Here is a 24,652-nt window from a genome sequence, read left to right as displayed (position 1 = left end):
CTCTCTGCAGCTGAGGGGCAGTTGGAGCTAAATTTATAAGTAACTGTCCTAGTTCCACTGTGTACCCAAGTCTGAAACGGGGCAAAGCAAAAAAAATGTCACCACCACCTCTCTAAGAAGGCATGTTAGGGCATCTTACTAAGGCTCTGCAAATCCTTGAGGAACAATATTTCATAGATAGCATTGAAGTCTTCAATCTTAATCTTCTCTGCAGAACATAACATGACCAACCTTTTCATCTAGACAGCATAGGGAGTCCATCCATTTGAATATGAAGGCTCAAATACAAATTCAAAAAGAACAACTCTGCTGTCTTCAGCTGCTGGTTTAACACTCTAACCTAACCCTAACCCTAACCCTAACAGTCCATACACCAGGCAGCTTGCTTTAGCTTCACCCGAGGGGTTGTGCCCCAGGCGCAAACTGTTCATGATTAACATCATGAAGCGGTCAAGACATGCTCCCTCTCTGGTGATATGTACAACATGATAATTTTGACTGGTAGAAAAAAAGAGCTCAAAAGACCTTCAAAAGGCAAATAACAAGCAAGAGCCAAAAATCTTTGCACACCAGAAACTAGATTAAAAGGTTTCAGCCTCTGAAATCTAAAGAAGCTATGAGGTATATGATCTGCCTGTAGATTGGCTAAATGAACGATGAATCAGGCAATAGGACCAACTCAGGCCTGGACCAGCGGGCTTTCAAACAGGCCATTGATGGAGGTCCAGCAGCTAACACAATCAGGGCACTGTTCTCCTGGGTCGGGGCACCAGTCCCAGATTGGTGGTGTTGCGGCATCATCACTGTCACTGCCTGCTTTGTCTGCACCTGGCCTGCAAGGCCGCCTTAACAACCAACATTAGATGCACATCCGAAGGGACGGAGGAAACACTGGTAATACACCAGTTGTGACTCCACCAGAACTTTATTCATCCAACTTATAAATGTCATGATCAAGAGATTCAAGACCATAACTATAACTTAAATATCCTTTGCAACATAAAGCTCTCAGACTTTAAAAAAGAAAAACCTCTAAGTACAAGGTACAGTTCAACATCACTACAAACTACAGCCCACAGCTACATCAGTTTATTGTCAAGAAGGTATATGCAGCTCAAAAGTACGTATTATTTTTAGCTTGGTTGACTTACAAACTAAAAGCAAAATGAACTGGGTATTAAATCGGAAATGAACATTCTTCTGAAGGTTTACCTTTGAGATTAGTGAATCAGTTCCACATTAAAGTAAAAGTTAGATTTATCTTGTACCACTTCAGAAGACCCAAATTTAACTCAGAAACAAACTTTTGTCCCATGGGTCAAACTTAAACTTTCAGGACTGTTGCTGCCTGTGACCCAGTTCTTCCGTACAGTCACCTGCAATGTACAAAATGTTTCCTTTATGTCCTCTGAAACATAAGCAGGTAAGCCCCCAGAGACACTTAACTTTAGTTAAAACCATCAAAAAATGATGACTTGGGTCGTTCAGTTTCCAAGTAAATCTGTCCAAATGAATAACTGCCTTCAGGGATGGACCATTTCTCTGAGCCTGCTTCATCATCGGATATGACTTTGTAAAAATTAACTGAATAACAGACTTTCCACTCTCACTGGCTCTCCTTTTCCATCTTACAACATTATGTGGTATCACAGAAAGCCTGGTGGACAGACAGATGGATACACACACACCCAACATACATAATACATATATGAAGGGACAGATGGAGAGAGGAAGGCAACAGAGAGAAATGCAATAAAGTGAGATTTGTCAACATAAAATATTTAACATATTTTCAATCTCAGTCGTTTTCAAAAAATAGTAAAGAAATATAAAAGATCCTCCATCTGCATCATTCTTGCCTACAGCAATGTAACAGAAGACAGGCTCTCATCAGGGCACACAAATAACATGCTGAGAGGTCCTATGAATTATAAATATCATTGTCGTTGCTGAACTGATTTCAACCAAATCTCTAAAACAAGACTCAGTTGTGAGAAATTTAGATTTAGAAATATGTTTTCAAAACCTGAAACAAAAAGCGAAACATTGTGATAATCTCTAAATGAGTACGAGTTAATTCATTACAGAAAACTGCCTTTCAAAATATGTGCACGTTGAGACAGTTGTTTTTGAGATGACCACTATTAAATCACCAATTACCACCATTATTGCAGTAGTGAACCATAACACAATCCATCCTGAAGAGAGATCATTCAAGAAAACAATGTATTAAAAGGGAGAAAATCAATATATTCCAAAAGGCTTAAGCCATCGCTCACTCTGCCCCAGTTAAGCTGAATATTCCACAAAACCACTCTGAATGCCACAAAACCTGATTAATAACATCTTCCAAGGGAGATTAATTTATTTTTGCCCTGTACACACACACACACACACACACACACACACACACGCACACACAAACTGCTGAATCAGATTAACAATAAAACTAGAGGTCAACAGGCTCTACAGCCAGTTTTCGATCCATCAATCCTGTACAGATTTCTATCAGCAGATATGTCAGAGATGCTTTAACTAGCTTCAGTATCAGCACTGCCTCATTTTACTACAGACTGCTGTCGTTGCCATGACAACATAAGGCGGAAAGGCTTACAACTGATTATGCTCTTACCGATGAATGGAATTAAGTCCAGAGACTCATCCAGGTTGCTGGAGCAGGATGTGTGACGTTGTTCCCCAAGGCGACGTATATGAATCTCTCGCCGTGCATCATTGGGAAGCCAGTAGGCCACGTCTGTAGTGGAATCTGCTCCGTCGTCAGCAACAGCCAGGATGTAGGAGGGGTGCCGAAGAGGGCTGGGGTTCTTTCCAGAGGGGGGCTTCTCCCTTAGAACGACCCCAGTCTCTGTGGGGCTTCGCCCATTGACCTGACTCTGGGAGTCTGGGTGAGGTGGTTTGAGGATGCTCGGCCTCTGAGGATTCTGTTTTGTGGCGGAGCATGAAGAAGATCTGTGTCCTACCAATGCTGTGTCTCTGCTGGCCTCGACAGGCTGCATGGATTCAGCCCGCATCCTGTTCTGGCCTTGTTGGGTAGCACGGGCTACATGGTTTCCTTTCACTGCAACTCTTTGGTCAACAAGAGAGTGTTCTGCACTTGTGCTCTTTCCAAAATGTGAGAGTCTGTCTGAGAGCATGGGTGAGGAGCGGGTCTGAAGAGTATCTGGTCCTTTAGAATAGAGAGGAGGGTTCCCGGGCCCCCTAATGCCACCACTGTATCCCACAGAAGGCCTGTAGAGCATGGCATGTCTTGGAATAGACTGTCTGCTGGGCCGCGTACCTTGGTCTGACCTTCCATACCCTGGTCTCCTCTCATTGGGCCGAACCAGCTCTGCAGGGTCTACATAGTCTGTGGAGTGTGCCCGGGCTTTGTGCATTAGGCCATCCTGGGACACGCTTCGAGGAGGCCAGTTCCGGGTTTGGCTGATTCTATCTGCACCGACCATGCGGTCCTGTGAAGCACTGCGTGGGGGAACCTGAAACTGGGGAGGAGGTCCCTGGTATGAGCGTTCATGGGAGGTACTCCTCCGTCGTATCCCCTTAGGGCCCCAGTCTCCCCGGGGAATGTGATGAGTAGCGCCGAAGGCGGTCTGACTAGCTCGCAAATTGTCCAGCCTCTCCTGGATAGTCCGACTAGCATGGGAATGGATTCCTTTGTTATCAATGTACTCCCTGTACGTTTGATAAGTGCGCCAATCAATGTTTTGATGGTTGGTTGGGAAATGAGGTGCCTGACCGCCATATGGAAGCATACCTGGACCACTGGGATAGACATCAGTCTTTCGAGGGTGAGGATACTGGGCCAGTGACCCAGGCCTTCCCCTGACGAAGACAGGGTCCATGTAATCCATCCTATGAGCTGGACCCATGCGCCCCATATGGGCCGTGTCAGGAGGCACCACCACAGTCCTCACGCCATCATTGCGCATGCACACCGCCATCTGGCTTTTCGGATATGACTGAGGTGGAGGAGACGGGGGCACGGTGATCTCCTTGCGGTACCCATGGTCAGGAGGTGCTGTTGGCCCCCGGCAGACCTGCTCAGCTGAGTCTGTCGCCTGGGCCATGCCCGGAGGCTTACAGTCTACTCTGGGGTAGCATACTGGTGGCGGCTCAGGAATGTGACGGGCATTTCCACTGTAGCTGCTTTGGCCCCGGAGGTAGGCATCCTGCGAGTAGGCCTAGAAACAGAGCAACAAATCAGTGTTACTTTAGATATAGTAGAAGCTGCATTTGCAAGTGTGTTTGACATTCAACAGTGAGCTACTAAATGCTTCCAGAGAAGTCAAGCGTGATATTACAAATGCTTCTGGATGCATGTGTGTGGGCAGTGCATGTTGCAGTACGAGTGAGTGGAGGCGTAAGCAGTTCAGGGGTGTCAGTGGTCTTCATCTGCTCCTTATTTAGAGTTCCCATGGTAATGTTCACTGTTCCATGACAGATGATACTAGAACACTATATTAGCTGAAGTAGAACATATTTTACACAGACAGAGACTTGATGATGATTCCTACAAGAATCTTATGGTTACAGCAGTTTTTCTCCATTATTCACGCCTGTGTTGTCCAGACAACAATGGTTTGTGGCTGACAAACAATTTAAATTTTCATATTAAATAATGTCTTTGGCAGAAATTAACAACTTTATAATTGCAATCACAGTAAGATAAACGGGGATGGATGTTTATTTTCACTGAACTCAATATTTCACCTGCACTGTGACAGTTTCCGCACAGATTGTGAAACAATTAATACAAATGTTTGATCAATCAATCAAGAAGCCAATACTTAACATATTTGAACAACCATGATAACATAAAAAATGTACATTAAAAATTGACATAGACCTTGACAGCAAGCCAGTGTCTTTATGTTCCCACCTCAGACTGACAGACTGTAACCTCGGACAGACAGGAGGTCTCCCATCCCTCATCGAAAAGCGCTATATTTAGCCTGCCTGATTATCGCTCAAGGTTTTGAAGCCAATGCTATCTCACTGCAGATATCAATAAAATACTTCTCATAATTACAAAATAAAGCTCAAGCTTCCCATTGCCTTGGAAGCCTCACTGCATTCATCTGTTTTCCTCATATGATACTGCACATACTGTACATGTAGTAAAGAGACGTGTGAAGGTATGAGGACTTTAATCCCGCTACCTGGTTTCAAATTACACTCTTACATAAACCTGTGAGTATGCCACAGCAATCAGTGCCAGATTCAGCTTCTCCCTTTATAAGCATGAGTGTGCAGGAGAGTTCAGAGGTCACTGGCCTTTATCAAGCTAATGACATCTGGCACAGAGGATGAAGAAGGGGCGAGGCTTTACTGTGATGCCAGCTGGATGCCAGATCCGAGTGCTAAATCTAACAGGTACTGCAGGCACGGTCCATCGGCCATTTCTACAGTCTACACATTTGAATCACCAACACAGAGCTGACCATTTAACAGGAAACCGCCGAAAATAAATGACAATCAAGTCAAATCTGAAGACATCATTCTGCAGTGATGATGCTGACATGCATGACACATGCAAAATGAGACGACAAGCACAACATGTCAACGTCAAGTGGCTACCCAGCCAGCTGTTTGCTTACCAGATTAGTGGTTCCCAGTGAAAAAGGCTGCCGTTACAGCATGTGAAAAAGAAAGTGTTAAGGAATCAAGGGAGAGAGGGTGGAAAAGAAAAAGATGCCAGCAGAGAAAAATGCACACATTATCAAAATCAGCCACAGTAATGCCTGGACTTGACATGCTAAAAATATACTAGAGCTGCAGCAGCAGCACAGGGATGAAGAAGCAGAGATGTAGCAGGGTTGCCACGTTACGACCTGCCTGTGCCAGTCTGTCCTGGGTGAGGTAGCAGGAGCAGAAGCCTGCCTCTTTTGCTGCTGTTACGTCTCCATGGTTGTATCCATCTTCAGCCAGAATATTACGCTAACTGAACAAGGTGCCTCCAGTCTATGTCTCTCTCTCCCTCCCTCTGCTATTGCTCACATGACAGAAGCAGCAGCTGCTGATTATACATTCAGCTGTGATGGTACAGCTTCCCCCTCCCACTCCTTTCTCCTCTCTCCTGTTCCCTTAGCATCAACCTGTTCAAAACACAGAGCAGTCAGCTGATTTTATCCACCGGTTTTAGCTCATCATTCAAGCTGTTCCCTCTTTTTTTTCTCCCTGCTCAGTATTTCCTCCGCTTTCCTGGCGTACGGTTCCCTCCCTTTTCTGCTCCCTGGATGTACACTCTCTCCGTCTCTTTGCTAAGCAACTGCTGCCTGTCTCCTAGCAGTGTGTGCTGCCTCCTACAGTGTAATGTCATCTTGCATCTCTGATAATCCTCTTGTTTTTATGGACACAATCGGTTTCTCTGCCTGTATTAATAGATATTTTTGTGTTGCCCTTGGCCATTCAATACAGTGGCCAGTTTTATGACAACAAACATGTAACATACGCTGGACTGTGAAAACGGGCTCACATGAAAATAAGGAATAAGAGAGGAAGGACCTAACATGGAAGAGGGGTGGAGTAACTGTCAACTGATTAAGAGAGAGGAGTAAAATAACTGATAATAAATGTAAGAAGAGGGTTAAGTGGATGTTATAATAGAACATCCCTGAATAATAAAATGTGCGTTGACAGCAGGCTTTAAATGTTTTATAAAAATGTTCTTCTGGCATATTTTTGGGAGGCTGGGATGCTTAGAGAGAGAGAGATGTCTGGTTGCAACAACAATTCATATTGATATTGCAATTCTAGATGCCATAGTCCTACATGATTAATTGATTTACCCATCGATTTAATTATGAGGATTAAATCTGGACATAAAGGTTCCACAGGGGGAAAATATTCAGGTAAAGCAAACAGTCGACCTCTTTCATTATATAATTCGTAAACAGACTGTCAGACAACAATAGACCCTTGGGAGGAGATTCCAAAGCATCCTGACAAAGCACTTAATGTGATTTGCCATAGATATGGAACAGATGAGTGCACCTTCGCTTTGCACTGAACGTGCAGAATGCATAGAGGCTGCAGGCAGCTCCCTGCTGCATGCATAAAAGGTTAATGACATCCAAAGTGCTCCCAGGTAGAAGGGCTTATTGCTGCACTGGAAATGGTATTTGAGGACATGCAAACTGCACTCACAATCAAACTTTGACAGCATTTTTTTGCAGAGCAAGGTTAGGATGAAGAAAGACAAAGATTGAATTAGGGATGGAAGCCAAACACGGGAACATTACATACACTGCCTTTTGTAATAGGACAATTTTTAATATAATAAAAAAATATTATAGAGATATAATCTTAAAGATTTTAATTTAAATAAATGTCTGTAAAGTATCTATCGCCGAATGAGGTAACACAATGGTTAATAAGCCTACGGCCCACTGATGAAAGCCTTTGCATTTGCAGTATATAGTATTATTATGGACTGGGTGTCTGTGGCAACATTCGCAGAAAAAAATCTCAAGTGGCGCCCAGTTAGTGACACGTTTTCCATCACCCAGCAGTCGTTGGTCCCTGCAAGTGTTGCAAGTAAACAGTAATCTACTATGGCTGAACAAACAAAGGTAAGATCGATGACTACAGATAAAACTTCAAGAAAAAGAAACAAATTCGACACTCAGATGAAGGCAAACAGTCTTAAAAGGAATGCGACCGTCAGCAAGGAAGATCAAGAGTAACAACTGGAGCCAACCGTGGACGACTAGATATGTGGGAAGTGTGCTCCTGCAATTACCGTTTATCGTCATTAGGTGCCGCCAATGAGACTGAAACTGCAATCTTCGAGATTATACCTCCTGAGACCCTGCGTCCTCATACGGGGACATTTCACTTTGGCTTCACGGCACCATAATATTTAAATCTGCGAAACTTAGACCCGTTGGTCTCATTCATGGACACTTTGTCCATCACCCTGTGGTCGCAAATTACACTGATCAGTGTACATTCAAGATGGCCGTGATCCTGACAAAATGTGTTGCAGTCGGTCTCTACAGAAAACTCAACCAGAACCAAAACCTCTTCAGATTTTACGATTGAAACTTATTAACAGTTGTAGCTTGATATGGCAGACTAATTTGATCAATAGCAACAAGCTACAACACCGTTACGACAAGGTACTCACATGAGGACATTGGGACTTTTTCAATGTAACACAAAGACAATCCTTAGGTTTTATACGTATTAGGTCCTATTAATCCCCAAAAGGTAGGAGAAATTAAAAATGCATACCAAACAAAAGCTTGGGTCTCAGGAGGTTAACTTTATATAATTTAACCATACATCACAAAAAACTTATGATGAATATGATTCCAACACATTAACACTAAATTGACTAAATCCCAAAATACACAAACATTTGCTGGAGCACGGGACAAAATCCCTGCCATTAATTTAAACATTAAGTGCTGAAAATATGCAACTGAAATGTAAAATGTTCCCACCACCCAATAATGTATTTTGTTTTAAATTAAAAAAAATATATATTATAATAATATATAATTGCTTGCAATGAAGAGTGATCTGAGGTTGAGTGTTTGACATCCCTGCTAAAGATCTCCTTCCATGATATTTAAACACTTCACAATTATTTCATCTGTATGAAAAATACTTTTTCCTGATGAATAATCTAAAGCCTTCAGTTTAATTATTTAACTTGCTGTATTTTAAGTGCACACCCTGATCTATTTTTAAACTGTTGTGGAAGTCAAAGTGTCACTCCCACTTCTCCTAAACCATCTAGTCTGACATCATAACCCAGTCATAGTGGAAAGAGCTTGTCACTACGGTCACCTGATGATGACACACAACATGAAATACATGGAAAAATCTGTGCTGAAGAAAGTCCATTAGGGTGGTTGATAGTCTGCATCAGTGGAGGCCGTAGCCCCCTGTTGGGATGGATAATATTTTGCGCTGCTTGGCTATAGGCTCATTTTCACTTAGTATTTCTGTTTTCAAATACTTCATCTTAGTCTTGAGTGTTGATCAGAGGTTTGTGTGGGCCCAAGAACAGTTTCAGATTTCAAATAGAGTCTCCCTTCAAGGTTTCTTTTCATAGTAGTAAATCTGCTGATGAGGCCGCACATGTGGATAAACATGTGGCTGTGATATACAGTATGTTCCAAAAACATATGGTTGGATAGAGTTTTATACAACTTCTTAAGCATGATAAGGGTTTTCCTTTGTGACTGTTGCAAGTCAAAGTTGATGCAGCAGTGTAATTCACATCTTGATCTTGTCTGCATTTCAGATCATGGTTGCTCCACAATCCAATGAGGCTATTTTGACGGTAGTGTCAGAAGTGGTTTGAGGACAGAAAAGCTGCCCCGGCCTGATTAGGAGGCCTAGATAGAGAGCTCTGATGGGACAGCTGGGCTCCCTGCATCTTATAACTACTGTCCTAATATGAAGACATTAAACTAGAGCAGTCCAGTGAGATCTTATATTATGGAAATTATTGTGGGACTGGAGACATACAAATATTAATTTGAATACATCTAAACACTTTTTAAACAAATATAAACAAATGAAGTGAACCCCATATAGAAAATTGGAGAGACTTACCAGTTGCAGTATGTCCTCATCTTTTGGCATCACACAAAGTTCAAGAAAGTCCCCGCTGTTAGAGAACAGAAAGAGATTCAAAACTAAGTAAAAACACCAACTCACCAGAACCATCTATACACATTTAATTTAAACCTCACCTGTCTTGGATCAAGCAAATGACCTCACAATAGGCTTTCCCGATGATGCTCGCTCCATTCACCTTCACTAATCGATCACCTAATAGGCGGTAAAAAGACAGCAGTAATAGAATCAGTAAAATGGAAGGCGAGAAAATGATTGTAATACTGTGCAGAAAGTTCTCCTTATACAATAAGACATAAAATCACTGAGGTATCTATCGAATACTTAGGCACAATAAAAGAGAACTTCCATACAACTACACGGCCTGGCTAATGTTTTGCTTCACTGCAGGAACACTGTCAGGCCACTTCTGAAAACTGCACTGCTAGCACATTTTTTCCATTTGCTTGCAACACTCTAAAACATCAGTGCAATAGCTTAGAGGAAGTTTGTGTGACATCATTTATAGGAATGCGCCTGGGTTGTTGAAATGTCATGAGCTCTGAGTGCCTTCACCTGTGGTCTGTACAAGGATTTAGTTAATATGTGTGGCTGATGGTTTGATGCTGGTTACCTGTGCAAAGCCCTGCTCCGTGAGCGGGGCCACCTTCCTTTACTTGCTTCACGAAAATGGTGTCCATGGGTTCTAGCCTATTCCGAGGTCTCCCTAAAGAAAAGAAGATGATCACCAAATATTAGAAACAATTCAAAGCATAAAAGTAAATCAATATATTTTAAAAGGAGCACTAGATATACAACAAAGGAAACATGATGAAGTCTGCCGATGGCAAAGAGTCTTTGCTATTTAAAAAATGTTTCAAGCAGCAAGCTGTAATATTTTAGACATGTTGAGGAAGCTAAAAGATTAAAACCCCAAAACAACTTAATTCTGATTAAAGAAACACTTTACTCAGCCTTCATTTACAAGCTCGTACTTGCACCATACTTAAACCTGAAATGTGTTAAACAACAACAACACCTGCCGAAGTGTACTGGACCGAGCAGTAAATTGTTTCATGACATTTAGGGTGTGAGGAGAGAATGGCTCTGTATAAGAGTGGAAGAGAAACTGGGAGGTTTATCACAAGGTTTGGAGGCATGTGAATCAACATTGTGACAGCACAACAGCGAGGGTTTTAGCCAGTGCTTGCCCACATTGCGACATTTTGAATAGACATGATCCTTAATTGGTTCAGAGGGGAAAAAAAGAAATAGTGGGAAATGTTTTGGTTTTTAAAGAAGTGGGTAGAAGCAGCTAAAGAGAGGAAACCTGTTTGCTCATGCTGCTCCTGTCTCCTAGCAGCTGCATGGCTGCAGAAAAAAAGAAGGAAAGAAAAGAAAGAGGGAGGGGGTGAGAGAAAGAGAGACTGAGAGAAGGTAGAGTGACAGTGTGTTCAGCTGCTCAACTCCCACTCTTTCCTTATAAACTGAGAAATCGCTCTGGGCACAGCTGAAGAGTGGCCAAAATACTTCCCCAGTAGTTAACATTCTGATAGTGAATCGGCGCACGATTGCCCACAAACCACAATAGACCAGCATGAAACAGCCGTGACAGTTTTAAAAATGTCCGAAAGTTCAGTGATCAATTGGAGGTTAAACTATCTTGTCTTGTTTGGCAACCAAAACATTAATCAAACAAAAACATGACTTTTGGCCCTCCGATAGACACAATTTTACCAGCTATTTTGTATTTCAAACAATGAAAAGAGAGACAGGTTAACAGGTGGCTGACTATTACTCTTTGGTTTATCATCTATATTTAGAAATGATCTATAAACCCTTGAAAACTTCACAAACACAGACACACGTGTGCGCTCATTATTCTCTCTTTCACACACGAGATTACTCATGCAGAATAACATCCCGGGGACCCACATTATGTAATACTGCAACAGGAGTCCCATATAAATACAGCAGCAAGACTTGCTCCCTCTGGTGGTATACCATATAATTGCATTACTATGTCCACAATGAAGCTATTCATAAATCCATACATGAGCCACCTTAAATATTTATATACACACTGGAGGCAGCTTCAGCCTACATCATCTTGAAGAAATCGAGATCTATGTGATCACAAACATTTATGCATTTACATTTTGAATCAATTCTTATACTTGTATACTTCAAAGCAGTATCTGTACAACATGTACAATTGTGCCTATTTTTACAGTGCTCTCAATCAGTGTGACTAACTAGTTGCTCAAGAAGACTGCACTGTGCAACAAAAATGTCTTCATTCTTTGCACACTCTAGCACTACCCGCCTATATCAAGCAGACATAAACTTAGCACCTAACTAGTACTGAATCCTTACTATTTTTAAAGAAAAACTCAAAATTTGGGCAACATTTTGATGTACATAAATTCTATCTACATGTTTTCAGTACAGAGAGACTGGGAGTGGTTTGGTAAAGGACATATTATAACTTTTGTGTTTACAGTTGTCTGGTGTTTATGCTCAGTCAATGAAAAGCTAATGAACACTATTTCAAAGAATGATTTGTGAGCAAAAAACTAAAAAAGCAATCCGTCAACACGCCCTCATTAGCTTGCTGCTTTGGTTTGAACACTTCCAACAATGCCGGTACGAAATGAGATCTTACAGCAGAAGACAAAGCGACAGCTGTGACTGAGGTAAAAGACAGCCTCTCTCAGTGTGAAAGATTGGAGAAAAGACAAGAAAACATTGGATCACAAGTGCGCCCAAACTTGACCCCAGAGTTATGACAGAAGAGCTTTGTCTGGGGAAGCAGCAGAATCTAATACAGGGAGAGAATTGATGGTGGAGCAGCTCTGTGGGGGGACAAGAGCAACAAGCTCAACTCTGATGCAGTGTTTTATTCATAACGCCATGCTTTGGCACATATTGTCTTCTTGATATTAAAATCAAACTTCATCTGAATAACCGCTTGTGTCAAGGGCAATCCACAGGATGAAGTTACTCATCTTTCGTGCAAGCAGGGGGTCTACATTTTCCTTTATGTCTAGACTGTTGTAAAACAAAGATCCTTTCATTGGTAAATTATTTTTAGTACACACTGAAGCTCAAACATTGAACATAATGTAAATGTCTGGCTGATTAACAACACCAAAAGAATTAGGTCTGGATATGTCTTTCCATGATTATTAAGACTGTGACCAGACAACTTATGTTGAAACCCGCCTTGTCTAAAACATGCGACTGTGACATACAGTAAGTGTTGCTAGTGACTCTTTGACGATCTGACCCATCATATAAAAAAGGATGAAATAACATTTGTTAAATCATAACAACCACCTTGAGACACCATTATTAGTTACCCGTGATATACTAGACATTACATGTCCCACTTGATAGCGGTTTCAGAATCAAAATTGATCACCTATTGTCTTAAAGCTTGGCACGCTAATTCCACAGTTTAATTCTTGTCTTGTCTATTGAGCCAATTTAATTTCTACAGACGATAAAAAATTTGCTATATCTGCAAAAAGTGCTTTATTGATGGACTTAATGCTGATGCCTTCATATGGTGAGAAATGGAATGGTATCCTTGTGCTTGTTCATAGTGCGAAGGGTCTAGATGCTAACTAAAGTTAGTTTACTCCTACACACTGCCTGCCAATGTGTTGGAGAACAACTCCTGTTGTCCTGTAAAATAAGTATATCTAACAGATAAAGTGTATCTTCATTCTAAGACGCCAAACAAAAAGCAGAAACATTTACGGGTAAAACTGTATGAGTGATATGAGGGTGCTCTCTCCTCCCTTCTTTGAATGGTATAAAAACATCGTTCTGTGTGGTGCGGTGACTAAGCGAGCCCAGGTTGGACTTAAAATGATCCCAAGTTGTCTTTTCTCTTTCACTTCTGGCTTGCTGCCTATAAGCCCATGTGTGCAGCATTATGCAACTACCAGGACCATTTAATATTTCATATTCCCTGGCTTGCTCAGTTTTTCTACTGTGCTATAGATTTTGGTGAAATATAAATAATATGTGCTTTAACAGGAGCTGGCTTTCCTGTACTGTAACATGAAGTTTTAATTTTGTCAATTCACAGGATTCCATTTAAAAAAATTGGAACTGAGAAACACCATACCATTTAATTGTGTTGTTCTGGCAGTCTCTATGAAGACTTGGTTATCTACACGAGTCACAGTGTGCACGCATCACACACAGTCCATTCAGGATTTTAATTGGATGAAGGCACCAATTATCATTAGTCCTCAGCCGCAAACAGATTCAAGCACGTGTTGGTGAGTATCTGCAGATGACCATGTGACTCTGTGCTGTAATGAGTGTTGTCTCCATGTCATACTACACAACAGTCCACATGACCGGTCGCACCATACAGTTAATACAACTACATCTACAGCTTTGGGATATAGAGTTATAACATCAATACAATACTGTGGTACTGCAATATGCTGACTGATTTATGGTCATGTGATATAAATATCAGCTCTAGCCTGACAGTAGTTTTGTGTGTGAGTAATTAATAATGAATGTCTCTACCTGTTAGGTCACCATATCACATTGCTAATGTTTTTCCTTTATCAATTTTGTGTGAAAGTCTTCTCAAAAACATGAAATCATGTCATAAGACAATAAAATATTGTGATACCTGATTTTGTTTGTATAAATGTTCCCCATTTCACAACTGTACATTACGAGCTTTGAGAAAGTTAGCAGATTTATGGGGTTTCATGATGTGTAAAGAAAACAATAAGATTACTAGTGCAAAGCAATATTTTCTCAACATGTGCACGATGACTTACAGTGATGCTTTCCTATGTAATATTCCTCTCAAGGGGAAAATAAATGTCTAACAGAATTACAGGCATCCACCTTGATGAATTCCAGTGACAGCAGCCTCCTAATGATCAACAAACAGTGACAGACTAAACAAAGAGTTAAGCCAACCAGCAAGTTTCTAGGGCGGTCAGGCACGAACAGAGTTAAGTTTAGCATGTTATGTGTATAATTTCAAAACCATTTAAACCACACTTAAGACTTTTTTTTTCAAATTCACAAACAATACTTTAGGGCCTGTGGGAAAATGTGGTACAAGACTGCTCTTTACTATCTTTGGTTGCATTTTTGCGAAAAATGCCACAACCAAAATATATGTTTTATAAATAAAAGATTGAAGTTGCATTTGAATTTGTCTTTCAACAAATCAGCATTGACTTGTGCTAGGGGTTTCATGTGAGTTCTATCCCTCATGAAATGAGAAAAATTAACTAGTATGAGAATAACGGGGAAAGCGGGTCCAACAAACAACCCGGTGAAATTGAGGCCATCTCTTTCTGACAGCCTTTTCACGCTGAGGGAGAAAAGCAGCAAGAACAACAAAGTGAAACAATACGAAGAGGAGGGGTCACTACAGGACAGGGACAGGTGCCGCTCACCAAACCTTTCATGCCTCCACAAAGGTCAGTGACACACAGAGCTGCATTGTTTTCATCGCATAAGGAAGCAGAAAGAGCTAAAGAGTGGATGGATTAAGAGTCATTAGAAGTCAGAGGCACTGCTCTGACTCAGCAGTGCTGAAGAGCCGGCACGAAGAGAAACAGTGGAGTTTTTCTGCTTACCTCTGTGGCCATGATCTTCCTCCTGTAAAAAAGAAAAGAAAGAGAAATACTCAAGTGACTTTGTTTCTTATGGTCATAGATTTATGTATCAGGCTTTCTGTTGACTCAGTGATAAGATTAAGATACTCATTAAACATTACAATACAAAAATCAGAAAGTGTACCGGGAAGCAGTGCATGGTCGACTCAGGTGGGTACACGATGAAGTGACGCAGGGTGAAGCCGAACCCATGGGAAGTCCGACGCAAGCGCACGGTTTTAGGCCTCGGCCATGAAAACTCCTCTTCTGTTGGATATTGCCCAGGAGGAGAGTCAGCCAAGTTTCTCCACTCTGGAGATTCATTCTGCAACAAGAGAAATGCGGAGGAAGGAGTTTAATTTAAGTTGTCCTACTTTCACTTTTCCACTGACATAGAGGTTTAAGAGGTATCTGCTGAAAAGTGCAGCGATGAAATCTTGAAATTAAAAGTGTTGTGCTGGCAAATCCCAGTATTAAAATGAAGTTAAGTAGGACTTAAACCACACCACAAATAAAGCCAAGCCAAAACAAACAAATTAGCTCTCAATTGAATCACTGCAAAGTAACACAGTCTGTCATTTATTAATGTTTGACATAAGAATTATAAAGAGAATGGGCTTTAAAATCATTAGTGTCTGTACAGTGTTTACAGTCAGGTCATGGTATCCCCTCTTCACAGCTGGGGAATAGAGCATGCCAGCTTCAGGGCTTTGGACACCTACCCCTGTGTTTACTGGCTATTTATAGCCTCACACCTTTGTGGTGTCGTGTGTGCAGCAACACCCCCCTTTACTCACATCTCCCCATCTCATATTCCCTGTTCCAGTCCGACTTTCAGGAACACCTCTGTTCAAACAGTCTTGTATTTCCACACCGGTATAGTGTTTTCCCTCACCCTGTCTCAAACATCCCCTCCCCCTCCCCTGTGAAGCGTAGACTTTCCCCCACAGCGTGAGGAATTTGATGAGCTTGCATTCATGTCATCTCTGCCTGGGCAGATGTGTTGAGTAAAATGTCAGAAAAGCAGAGTAAATTACCTGCATGTTTAGATAACCTGTGCCAAACTACAAAAAACAAAGAATCCCACGAGATTTGTCGACTTAATGTTAATGCAGTTGACAATCAGAACATTTGACCTGTATGTTTGGATAAAAAGAAAAACAAATAAATCTGAACTGCTTTCAAACTTAATCCAGCTGTTGCAGGGAGTAGCGAATGAGCCAAACCACATTTCAAAAAACAAACATGAGCAGCAGTTTGTTCAGAGCTCAGCTTTACACCACCAACATCTCATCCAATTATACTGCAAAAGTATGTCACAGGCCGAACATTGAGTCTCAAACTGCGTGTTTCATTAGAAGTACGCTGTGTGCCTGGAGGTTTGAACCAAGTTAAAGCATGTTTCAACTCTTTGCAGAATTTTTTACTCGTATGAGCCACAAAGGTTACTCTGCTTTTCAATCATATAAACAAGCATAAAATATTTGGATCCGAGTAAACTTAATCAGAAAGTGACAACAAGAGCTGTTAAACCTATAAGAGGAGTGCAGACGTGCAAAGAGCCAAAAGTAAGGAGCCGCTGTGCTCCTGTGTCTGGCTGGGAAACAGAGCTGCAGGTGCAGCTGACACCCATGTATTTTGATGAAACTAGCAAAACAGGTTTTACTTTGTATAACCAAGCTGTGGCTGTTCTGTGATACCAGCACGTCTTTGTTGTACTTTGTGTCTGTAGAAGCTCTGGGAGGAAATATTTAAATCCAAACCCAGAGAAGCGCTTCTGGTGATATGACAATAGATCAACTGGATGTTTGAAATGCCTGCATTGCTCCCCTCATGTCTCCGAGTCAGGACAATCCCACTCTACTGGAACTGATTTAGCAGCCAGCGCACAGGGGCAATTTCCAACCCTCTGATCTTTAGATGTGGACGACAGAAGGGGGTGTGGGCCTCCTGACAGATACATGCCAAGCGGTGTTATCATTGCTACTTGAATAGTTAATACTGCTGAGACATTACAGGTCAATAAATTCCCTCTTGGTTTCCCTTTCCTCTTATTTAATAAAAATCTAAAAAGCTATTATTAAAAGGACAGAGAACAAAGCAAGCCTCCGGTGTAAACCTAAGAGACCAGATTAATAATGCTTTCAAATAACTGTGACAAAAGGTCAAACGGTAAGATAAAGGAGAAAATTAAAAGATTACTTGTCAGAAAAGGGGCTACAAAGAAAAGCACATGAAAGAACGCCCACATCAAAATAAAACGTCTATCCTCTGCTGGCCACAGATGAATGCCTGTCACCCATTTATGAATCACCAGAATGCCAGACTGATATTTGCACTGGGTGAGGCAGCAGGGACAGTCTTTATTAAGCATTTATTCCTGTGCTTGATTTTTTTGGATGTGAGCCGTGACCAGGCCTGTGTCCTGGAGTGGGAACACTTATTTCAACCACCACAACCTTGCTGTGGACTTTTTTTTTTTCTCTGTGTCAACAAATCACAGGGAAACATCAAAACCAACAATGAAGTAATCCTTTAAACAGGTGCCGCCTGTGTGGCAAAGGCCTGTTACATACACATTCCTTTTTGCCATAAATCTTTATTGATGTCCAAAACACACATATCATAAAACACATTTATAAGCAACCAGAATGCACTCGTTGACATGATTGTTCATCTTGGTGTGCACAGGCATTGTTGTCAATGGGGTCAATCCACTTAAACCCTCCTGTTGCCATACATCCTTCAACTAAAAAGCCAAAAATGTCCTAAATCCTAAACAAATGCACTATTTAATCCGGTTGGAGGGGCATTTGCTATATGTAAAGTAGCTTGGGTGTTTTAAGACTTTACTGGGCCTTTTTAAGTTAAGTATATTAGAGCGTATCCGTCTTCAGTATGACTGAATGGACTCGGGGCTCCGAGGCACAGACAGGCTGGGAAGTTGGAAACACTAATAGACTTTTTTTTGGTCTTTTCCTAGGATCTGCCAGGCCTTCTCCTTTAAACACATCCTCCAAATGATCAACACATAATGGAACCAGTACAACACCATTAAAGGCTGGTGTTTTTAGGTTTCTTCTACATGCATGGCAACCATAAGGACTGTACCATGATGGAATGATGTTGTTGAGATGTTTTACAGTCCAGCAATTCTAAATGAGTTGTGGCAACAAACCCAGATATCCAGCACAGCTCTTATCTCAACTCTTCTTTAAGCATGTTATGTCCTACACATGATTGTAACAGTGTAAAGCCCTAAAACCCTTGATGTCCTTGTTCAACAAAAAGGTACAGTATTTGTACCAGCAAATTAAAGCACCATGCTAAACCCAGCGTACATGTGTTCATTTTCTAAGAGACTGTAAGGTGACTACATCAGCGGTTCCCCCGTCCCAGAGATTAGAGGGCAGACAAACCAATACTGCACTTTACATGCACAGCTGTTCACACAGCACAAATGTTGATATCTAGAGGCTTAAGTACACACTGGAAAAGAAACTGGAATTTCCACTTTGTGCCTTTCTACCTAATATAATGACACCACACTGCATGGCCTGTATGTTTAAAAAAAACCTCTGCTGACATCACCAAATTACACATCACAAGCAGCATATGACATCAGCTCTAAAAACATCAGACAAGGACACGGCCTGAAAATGTGAAGAAACCTAGTTCTCTGTGGGCTGCTAAATTCTACACCACATCCCGTTCAAACCAAGCACTTAACTGTGAAAAGCCTGAGATAATGATACAGGGGGCCACTGCTGAGGCCTGGGCGTTACAGCCTTGTAGTGCATGACAAGGTTAGGGGCATCATTAGTCAGACTATGTGGAAACATGGTGAGTTTTGTGCATGCCACACTTCTAGCTGTAACATAGAAACGGGACACAGAGTGGTCACATTGTTCACGCAGGGTGTCTTTCTAAATGCTTTTATATTCCAAATCCTCCAGCATCATTGTCTAGTAGGGATGTAACGATACCTCGCAATGCAGTTAAAAATCGACGAGTCAAATAAAATACGATAACATGAGAAGAGATGCATTTGGCTTCTCTTGTCCGACGTCACCACGTCTTTTGCGTCTGTAGCGGAATAGAGTAGTAAATAATGCAGCCCTATAATATAATAATGTGTTGCCATTCATCAGTGCATCAGAGTCTGTAACTGTGTCCCAATCCAGGGGCTGCATCCTCTTTTGTCTCCTGCATGTTCACTTTTGGCACGTAATGCTGCTGCTGCTGTCACACGCAATGTTGACATAAATGTATTTACGTTATCAGCGACACCTCGCCCTGGTGTTGGTTAACGCTGTGGTCACATAAACGGACTGTCCACGGAGCGGACGTGCCCGACAGGAAGTAGGAGACTTGAGCCTTCATTTCCAAAAGTTTGTATGAATAGTATGCCCAATATAAGTGCACTCTCATACAGAAACCCTGAAACATTTCCTTTGTAATACATTTAACTATACTTTATTATGCGTCACATAAACACTGATTAAACTCTATAATCATTTCTTTCTTGTTATTTTTGGGCAGTATTATATTGAATAATAAGGTATCCCCAAACTGCTCATTCCAACAGCTTTCGTCATCAAAACCAAATTTTGGTCAAGCACATAAACAAAGTCACACATTGATTCAAATAAATATAATTACATAGTTAAGCCATTCAGAATATTAATGACCATCAAACTATATTTGGCAACTCACTTAAGGACTTCTAAAAGATTTTTTTCTACCATCCGAGGGAACAAAGGCATCTGTGCTTGATTAACTAGTGGACAATCTCCCCTCACTCTAACCCATGTGTCCCAAAGAGGTTCTATTGACAATAACACATGCAGAGAAAGAAGGAGAAAAAGACATCCACCGAGAAAATGCACTGATCACAGTGTGACCTCTCATGTTCAATGTATAACTTGTTACGCTGTTGTTTTAAAAGATTTCAAGAGCACCTGGTTGGTGCCGATCTAATTGTACACCACGTTGGTTTTGATCATTCTTTGAAACCCTCTATAATAATACATATGCGAGTACATAGTAGTAAATGAATGTCACCATCCATGTGCGGGAAGCAGTAACACTGCTGTGCATCACCCTTTGATAATTCTGTATACTCTCTTCTGCATAGTAAAATAAATTGAAATATATAGAACAAAAACAGGCCAGCAACCTTTTCAGACAAAAAAAGATGCTGTCAACAGTTAAAAGCAACATTTAGCTATGAGACTGATCTGCTTAAACAGCCCCCTCTCATCTGTGGCCTTACAACTTTTTTTATTTTAAAAACACAGCTGATTATCTCAAAAAGGTTTCCTAAAGTACATTGAATGCCTACTTCATTGTTAATATATTGTAAATCTGTTCATTCGTTTTGCTTGCATATAATGCTGAAATTCAAGATTTTTTTTACCCAAGACATTTAAACAACTTTTTCCAACTATACTATATTTGATAATCTGTCACATTTCATAATAAAGGAATTAATTAAAGATGACATCAATGTACTTTTTCACTGCAAAGAAACTGAATCACACAAACCGTCTCCCATGTTTTCCTCTGAGACATTGCAGACACAACCATAAGGCAACAGGAAGTAACAGACTTCTATCCAATTGAGGGTCAATCTTCCCTTCCGATTGCCATCAGTTAGCCATACAGTGTCTGCGCGGGGGGATCTGTAAAAAGCAGCCAGCCTAAATTTGATAAACACTGAGCTTTAATGAGGCCAAGATTGTGGGGACAGGGGGGTCTGTTTGTCAACAGCCCACTACAGGGCTAAATGTGGATCATGCTTAATCATCCAAATCCGTAATTAATTTTAATTTATCCTCATTTATGTCATTTAACTCCAGCATAACAAGCTGCAGTGCAGGTATTATCATGAAAAAGTGACAAGTTTACTCATCATATAGGAGGCACAAGTTAATCACATAATACAGTTTAATAGATAAAGGATCCCAGGCTAATGTGAAAGTCATCACAAACATATCAGAGAACGGCAGACTGATCAGCATCTCTCAATATCTGACAAGAGGAATCAAGTAGCGGAGGCAGACATTAAGCCAACTCAGTCTGCTATTTGGACTCAGCTGCAATGTTGGAATACCATGGACCATTCAGCTGATTAAGCAGACAAACACCCCAGTGTAAAGGAAAAAAACGCCAAAGACAAAATCCAGCCAGCCCATTATATACAAGCACTATCTACCAGGCCAATGGCCGTAATGGGTGTGAAATGGTCAAGAGAAGAGAAAAGACTGCAGGGCTAGCACAGAATTATAAGAGCAGGGGGCCAAGTGTTGTCTCGCATAAAGTAACAAACATTGGGAGACAACAGAGGGGGGGCAAACTAACTGACAGCTTTGTTATGTTGATCAAAGAAAAACACAGTAGTATCAATTAATACCATCTCTGTACTACAGCACAGCAGAGTTGGACTGTTACTTTTATTTTATAAGGTTACAACCCACCAAGTCCAATTCTTAGACCTGAGGTCTAATCATTTCAACAGTTTTCTCTTTGCTACATTTTACTGCAACCCACCCCTCCCTGCTGCGTCTTTACTACAGCAACTAGGCCATGCTTTCTCTGTAAAACAAAAGCATTCCCATATATCATGTACATCTTTGACCTATCTCCGTCATCTGAAAACATGTTGTTTTTGGGGTGGGCGGAGATGCATCTAAAAATGCATCCACGTTGGAAAACTCTAAATTCTTAAAAGCCACAGTGTCATCATTTCCAGAAAATCTTAGGACCAGAGACTCCGGGGGGTTCCGGCTCAAAATTAGCACATGAATTGGTTTAGGAGGTGGCCTTATTAGAAGGACTGCTAGGAGAAGGATTTCCACTAACTGCGCTGTACTGACATTTTAAAACTAATTCTTAGTTCCTTCTAGTTTTGGAAAAAAAGAAACGAAACAAAAAGGGGACACTTTTTAGTTTTATTGCCTGAAGGGATTTTCCCAGACTACAGGCATCAGAAAGTTTAGGTTCTATTAGATCCATTTAGATCCATTTATTAAATTATCCAGATGGTTTTAATAAGAAATAAGTTAATATATCACTCGCTAATTGATTCAGTGTCTTGTTGAGCTCTGGGGTATCATCCCTATGGTCTATCCAATGATCTCATATCAAATTCAGACCATCTAGTCTGTGAGAAGTAACAACATAAGGAGCTTTACATCCCTCATTTACAGACTATTCACATAGAGGCCGGGAGGCTCAAGTGGAGGGCTGAATATTAGATTAAAGGCAGTGGAGGGAATGAAAGAAAACTACGGATTCTATAAATAGATGCCCTTCCATTTCAAAGAGGACGGAGACGCTACCTAGTTTACCATAGAGGTCTTCATTCAGACAGCGAGCTTTCAAAGGAGCAGATGGTGTCCTGTCTGGTATTACATGGGTCACAGCTTAAAAATCTGAAAGACAGGTCTTGAACTGCTTCAATGCCATTGTCTCCTCCCATTTCCACTAGTGAGGAGTTTAATAAAAATTTCAAATTTAATTAAACGCAGTTCTGCAACTGGAACCTGTCTTTTGATCTCTTCATCAACAATAATCAACCACAGCTGGTAATAATGATAAAAAATGAAGCATAGTCACACTTGAGACATAAATATAACTGTGTAAGTCATCAAAGGAAGCAAAATAATGTAGCACCGGTGAAATAATAAGAAAACAACAACAGGCTTTAAAAGCACAAACAGCTGAGCCAAGGTGTCGAACACTTTACTCCCCCCCACTAGCACGAAACAGAAAAAGGGGAGACTGGAAACCAGACAGTCCCTATTTGAAAACGTTCTTTCATCTTTGAACAAATGACATACAAAGTCAGATTTGTGTTGTGTTTACCTCACAAAATGAAGATCTTGCTTGTTGTCTCTCATCATCTTCAGAAGAATGAACCCAACGTGATGCCATCATTCAATTTGACAAAAAATCCTGTTATCCGTGAACGCCCACATTGAAAAAAGGTCTCTCCAGCAGAAAGCAAATAAATATCCACTGGGTCAAATTTTAGACCTCCATTCTTGCATGATATCTTGGTCCATTTGCTATCAAGAGAGAGGAAAGAGACATGTGTTATAAGCGCATTTTGTTGTGTTGAATTAGAGACAGATTTTATATAAACTGCTGAGGTGCCTAGCTGTTCAAGGGTCTGTAAAACAACATGAATCAATACCTCAGTTGTTTGACACACATAATAGTAGACCATGTGTGCTTCATTTTGTACAATCCAAATTACGCAACAGGTCCTAACATAATGCTATTTTCAACCTGATGTTTGTGTCTTGACTGTACAAGGCTTTACACTGAGAGGCTGGGAAACAGGCTGACTTTGAGTAATAACATGAAACTGTGTAATGAAATGTGAACAAGAAAACGTGTTGCTACACTTAATTAAGTTTCACCTGAAGTTTTGTGGAAAAGTTGAAGACAGTGATGTGACAAGTCATCAACGCATTATTCACGCAACAACTATGTAGGGTTGTTGTCATCAGCTTGAAGCACAACAACGTGGATAGTCAAGACACAATGAATGGCCAGCAACAAGTGGACTATAGACGGGAGGCAAAGGCGAAATAAAGCTCCGTCACGTTTGAATTTAAGTTACAAATAACAGAAAGAACCGGGATAGTACGTCATAATTCACTGTAATTGTTTTTTATTGATTGTATTTCAACATTAAAACCGCCGGTTATGTGATTAAGAGTAGGTGAGTGTGAATTTCTCTTGTTTGAGCTCGATGGTCAACTCAGGCACGAGCGTGTCGAGCTGTTGTTCTCAAGCGACTAACAAAAGAAGCTTTTCCTTTGTTACTTTTAATAAAATATCCCCAAAACAAAGTTAAAATGGCGATATGTGAAGCTGCGACAACTTCCCACACTCTATCTTTTCAGTGAGCTACTTGTAAAGCTTGTGAAGTGGGTAAAAGCAACAACTAACCCAACAGAGGCAACAGCCTGTTAGCGCTGCGGTTAGCATCCATGCTAACGGCTGGAGTTGAAACAAAGTTACCTGTGTAGTTGCGAAGCGTCATTACAAGCGGGCGACGGCGGCAGAGGTTGTCCATAAAAGAGAGTAGACAAAGTAAACTCATAGCGTAGCAGTTTTAAAAATGTCCAGCGTCAAAATTTAATATAGTTTGAGTTCAAACGGCTTCCCGGTGATTATTCCAAACCCACACAGGGGAGGCGCATGGTGCAGTTTCGTAGCTGGAATTTTTTGCTTCCAGCGTTCCCGACTCTCTGCGTGTCCACCTTCAGTCAACAGGAGGCTCTAAGCCTATCACAAGCGGCGTTGTATTTAAGCCGTCCAATCGGGTTTGAGTTTAGAAAAAGTCATCGCTGCACTGTTAAAAGGTTGTGTTTTTCAACCGTTGCAACTTAGAT

General features: G+C 41.0%; 1 protein-coding gene across 1 annotated transcript in view; it reads right to left on the bottom strand.

Moving 5' to 3' along the window:
* arhgap21b (Rho GTPase activating protein 21b) overlaps window positions 1–24,435 on the bottom strand; it is a 36,145-nt gene extending 11,710 nt beyond the window's left edge. Inside the window, exons 1-8 of the mRNA XM_069684209.1 lie at window positions 24,279–24,435; window positions 23,112–23,314; window positions 15,388–15,567; window positions 15,225–15,246; window positions 10,226–10,318; window positions 9,729–9,807; window positions 9,589–9,643; window positions 2,633–4,199 (exon numbers count right to left, since the gene is read on the bottom strand). Coding sequence (XP_069540310.1) covers window positions 2,633–4,199; window positions 9,589–9,643; window positions 9,729–9,807; window positions 10,226–10,318; window positions 15,225–15,246; window positions 15,388–15,567; window positions 23,112–23,183 — 2,068 coding nt within the window. The 5' untranslated portion in view covers window positions 23,184–23,314; window positions 24,279–24,435. The remainder of the gene's footprint in view (window positions 1–2,632; window positions 4,200–9,588; window positions 9,644–9,728; window positions 9,808–10,225; window positions 10,319–15,224; window positions 15,247–15,387; window positions 15,568–23,111; window positions 23,315–24,278) is intronic.
* Between the last annotated feature and the right edge of the window lie 217 nt (window positions 24,436–24,652).

The sequence above is a fragment of the Semicossyphus pulcher genome, unplaced genomic scaffold, assembly GCF_022749685.1.
Source record: "Semicossyphus pulcher isolate SPU_LCO1_2020_fin unplaced genomic scaffold, fSemPul1.0.p SCAF_7, whole genome shotgun sequence".
NCBI lineage: Eukaryota > Metazoa > Chordata > Actinopteri > Labriformes > Labridae > Semicossyphus > Semicossyphus pulcher.
This window is presented reverse-complemented; position numbering and strand designations above follow the sequence as displayed.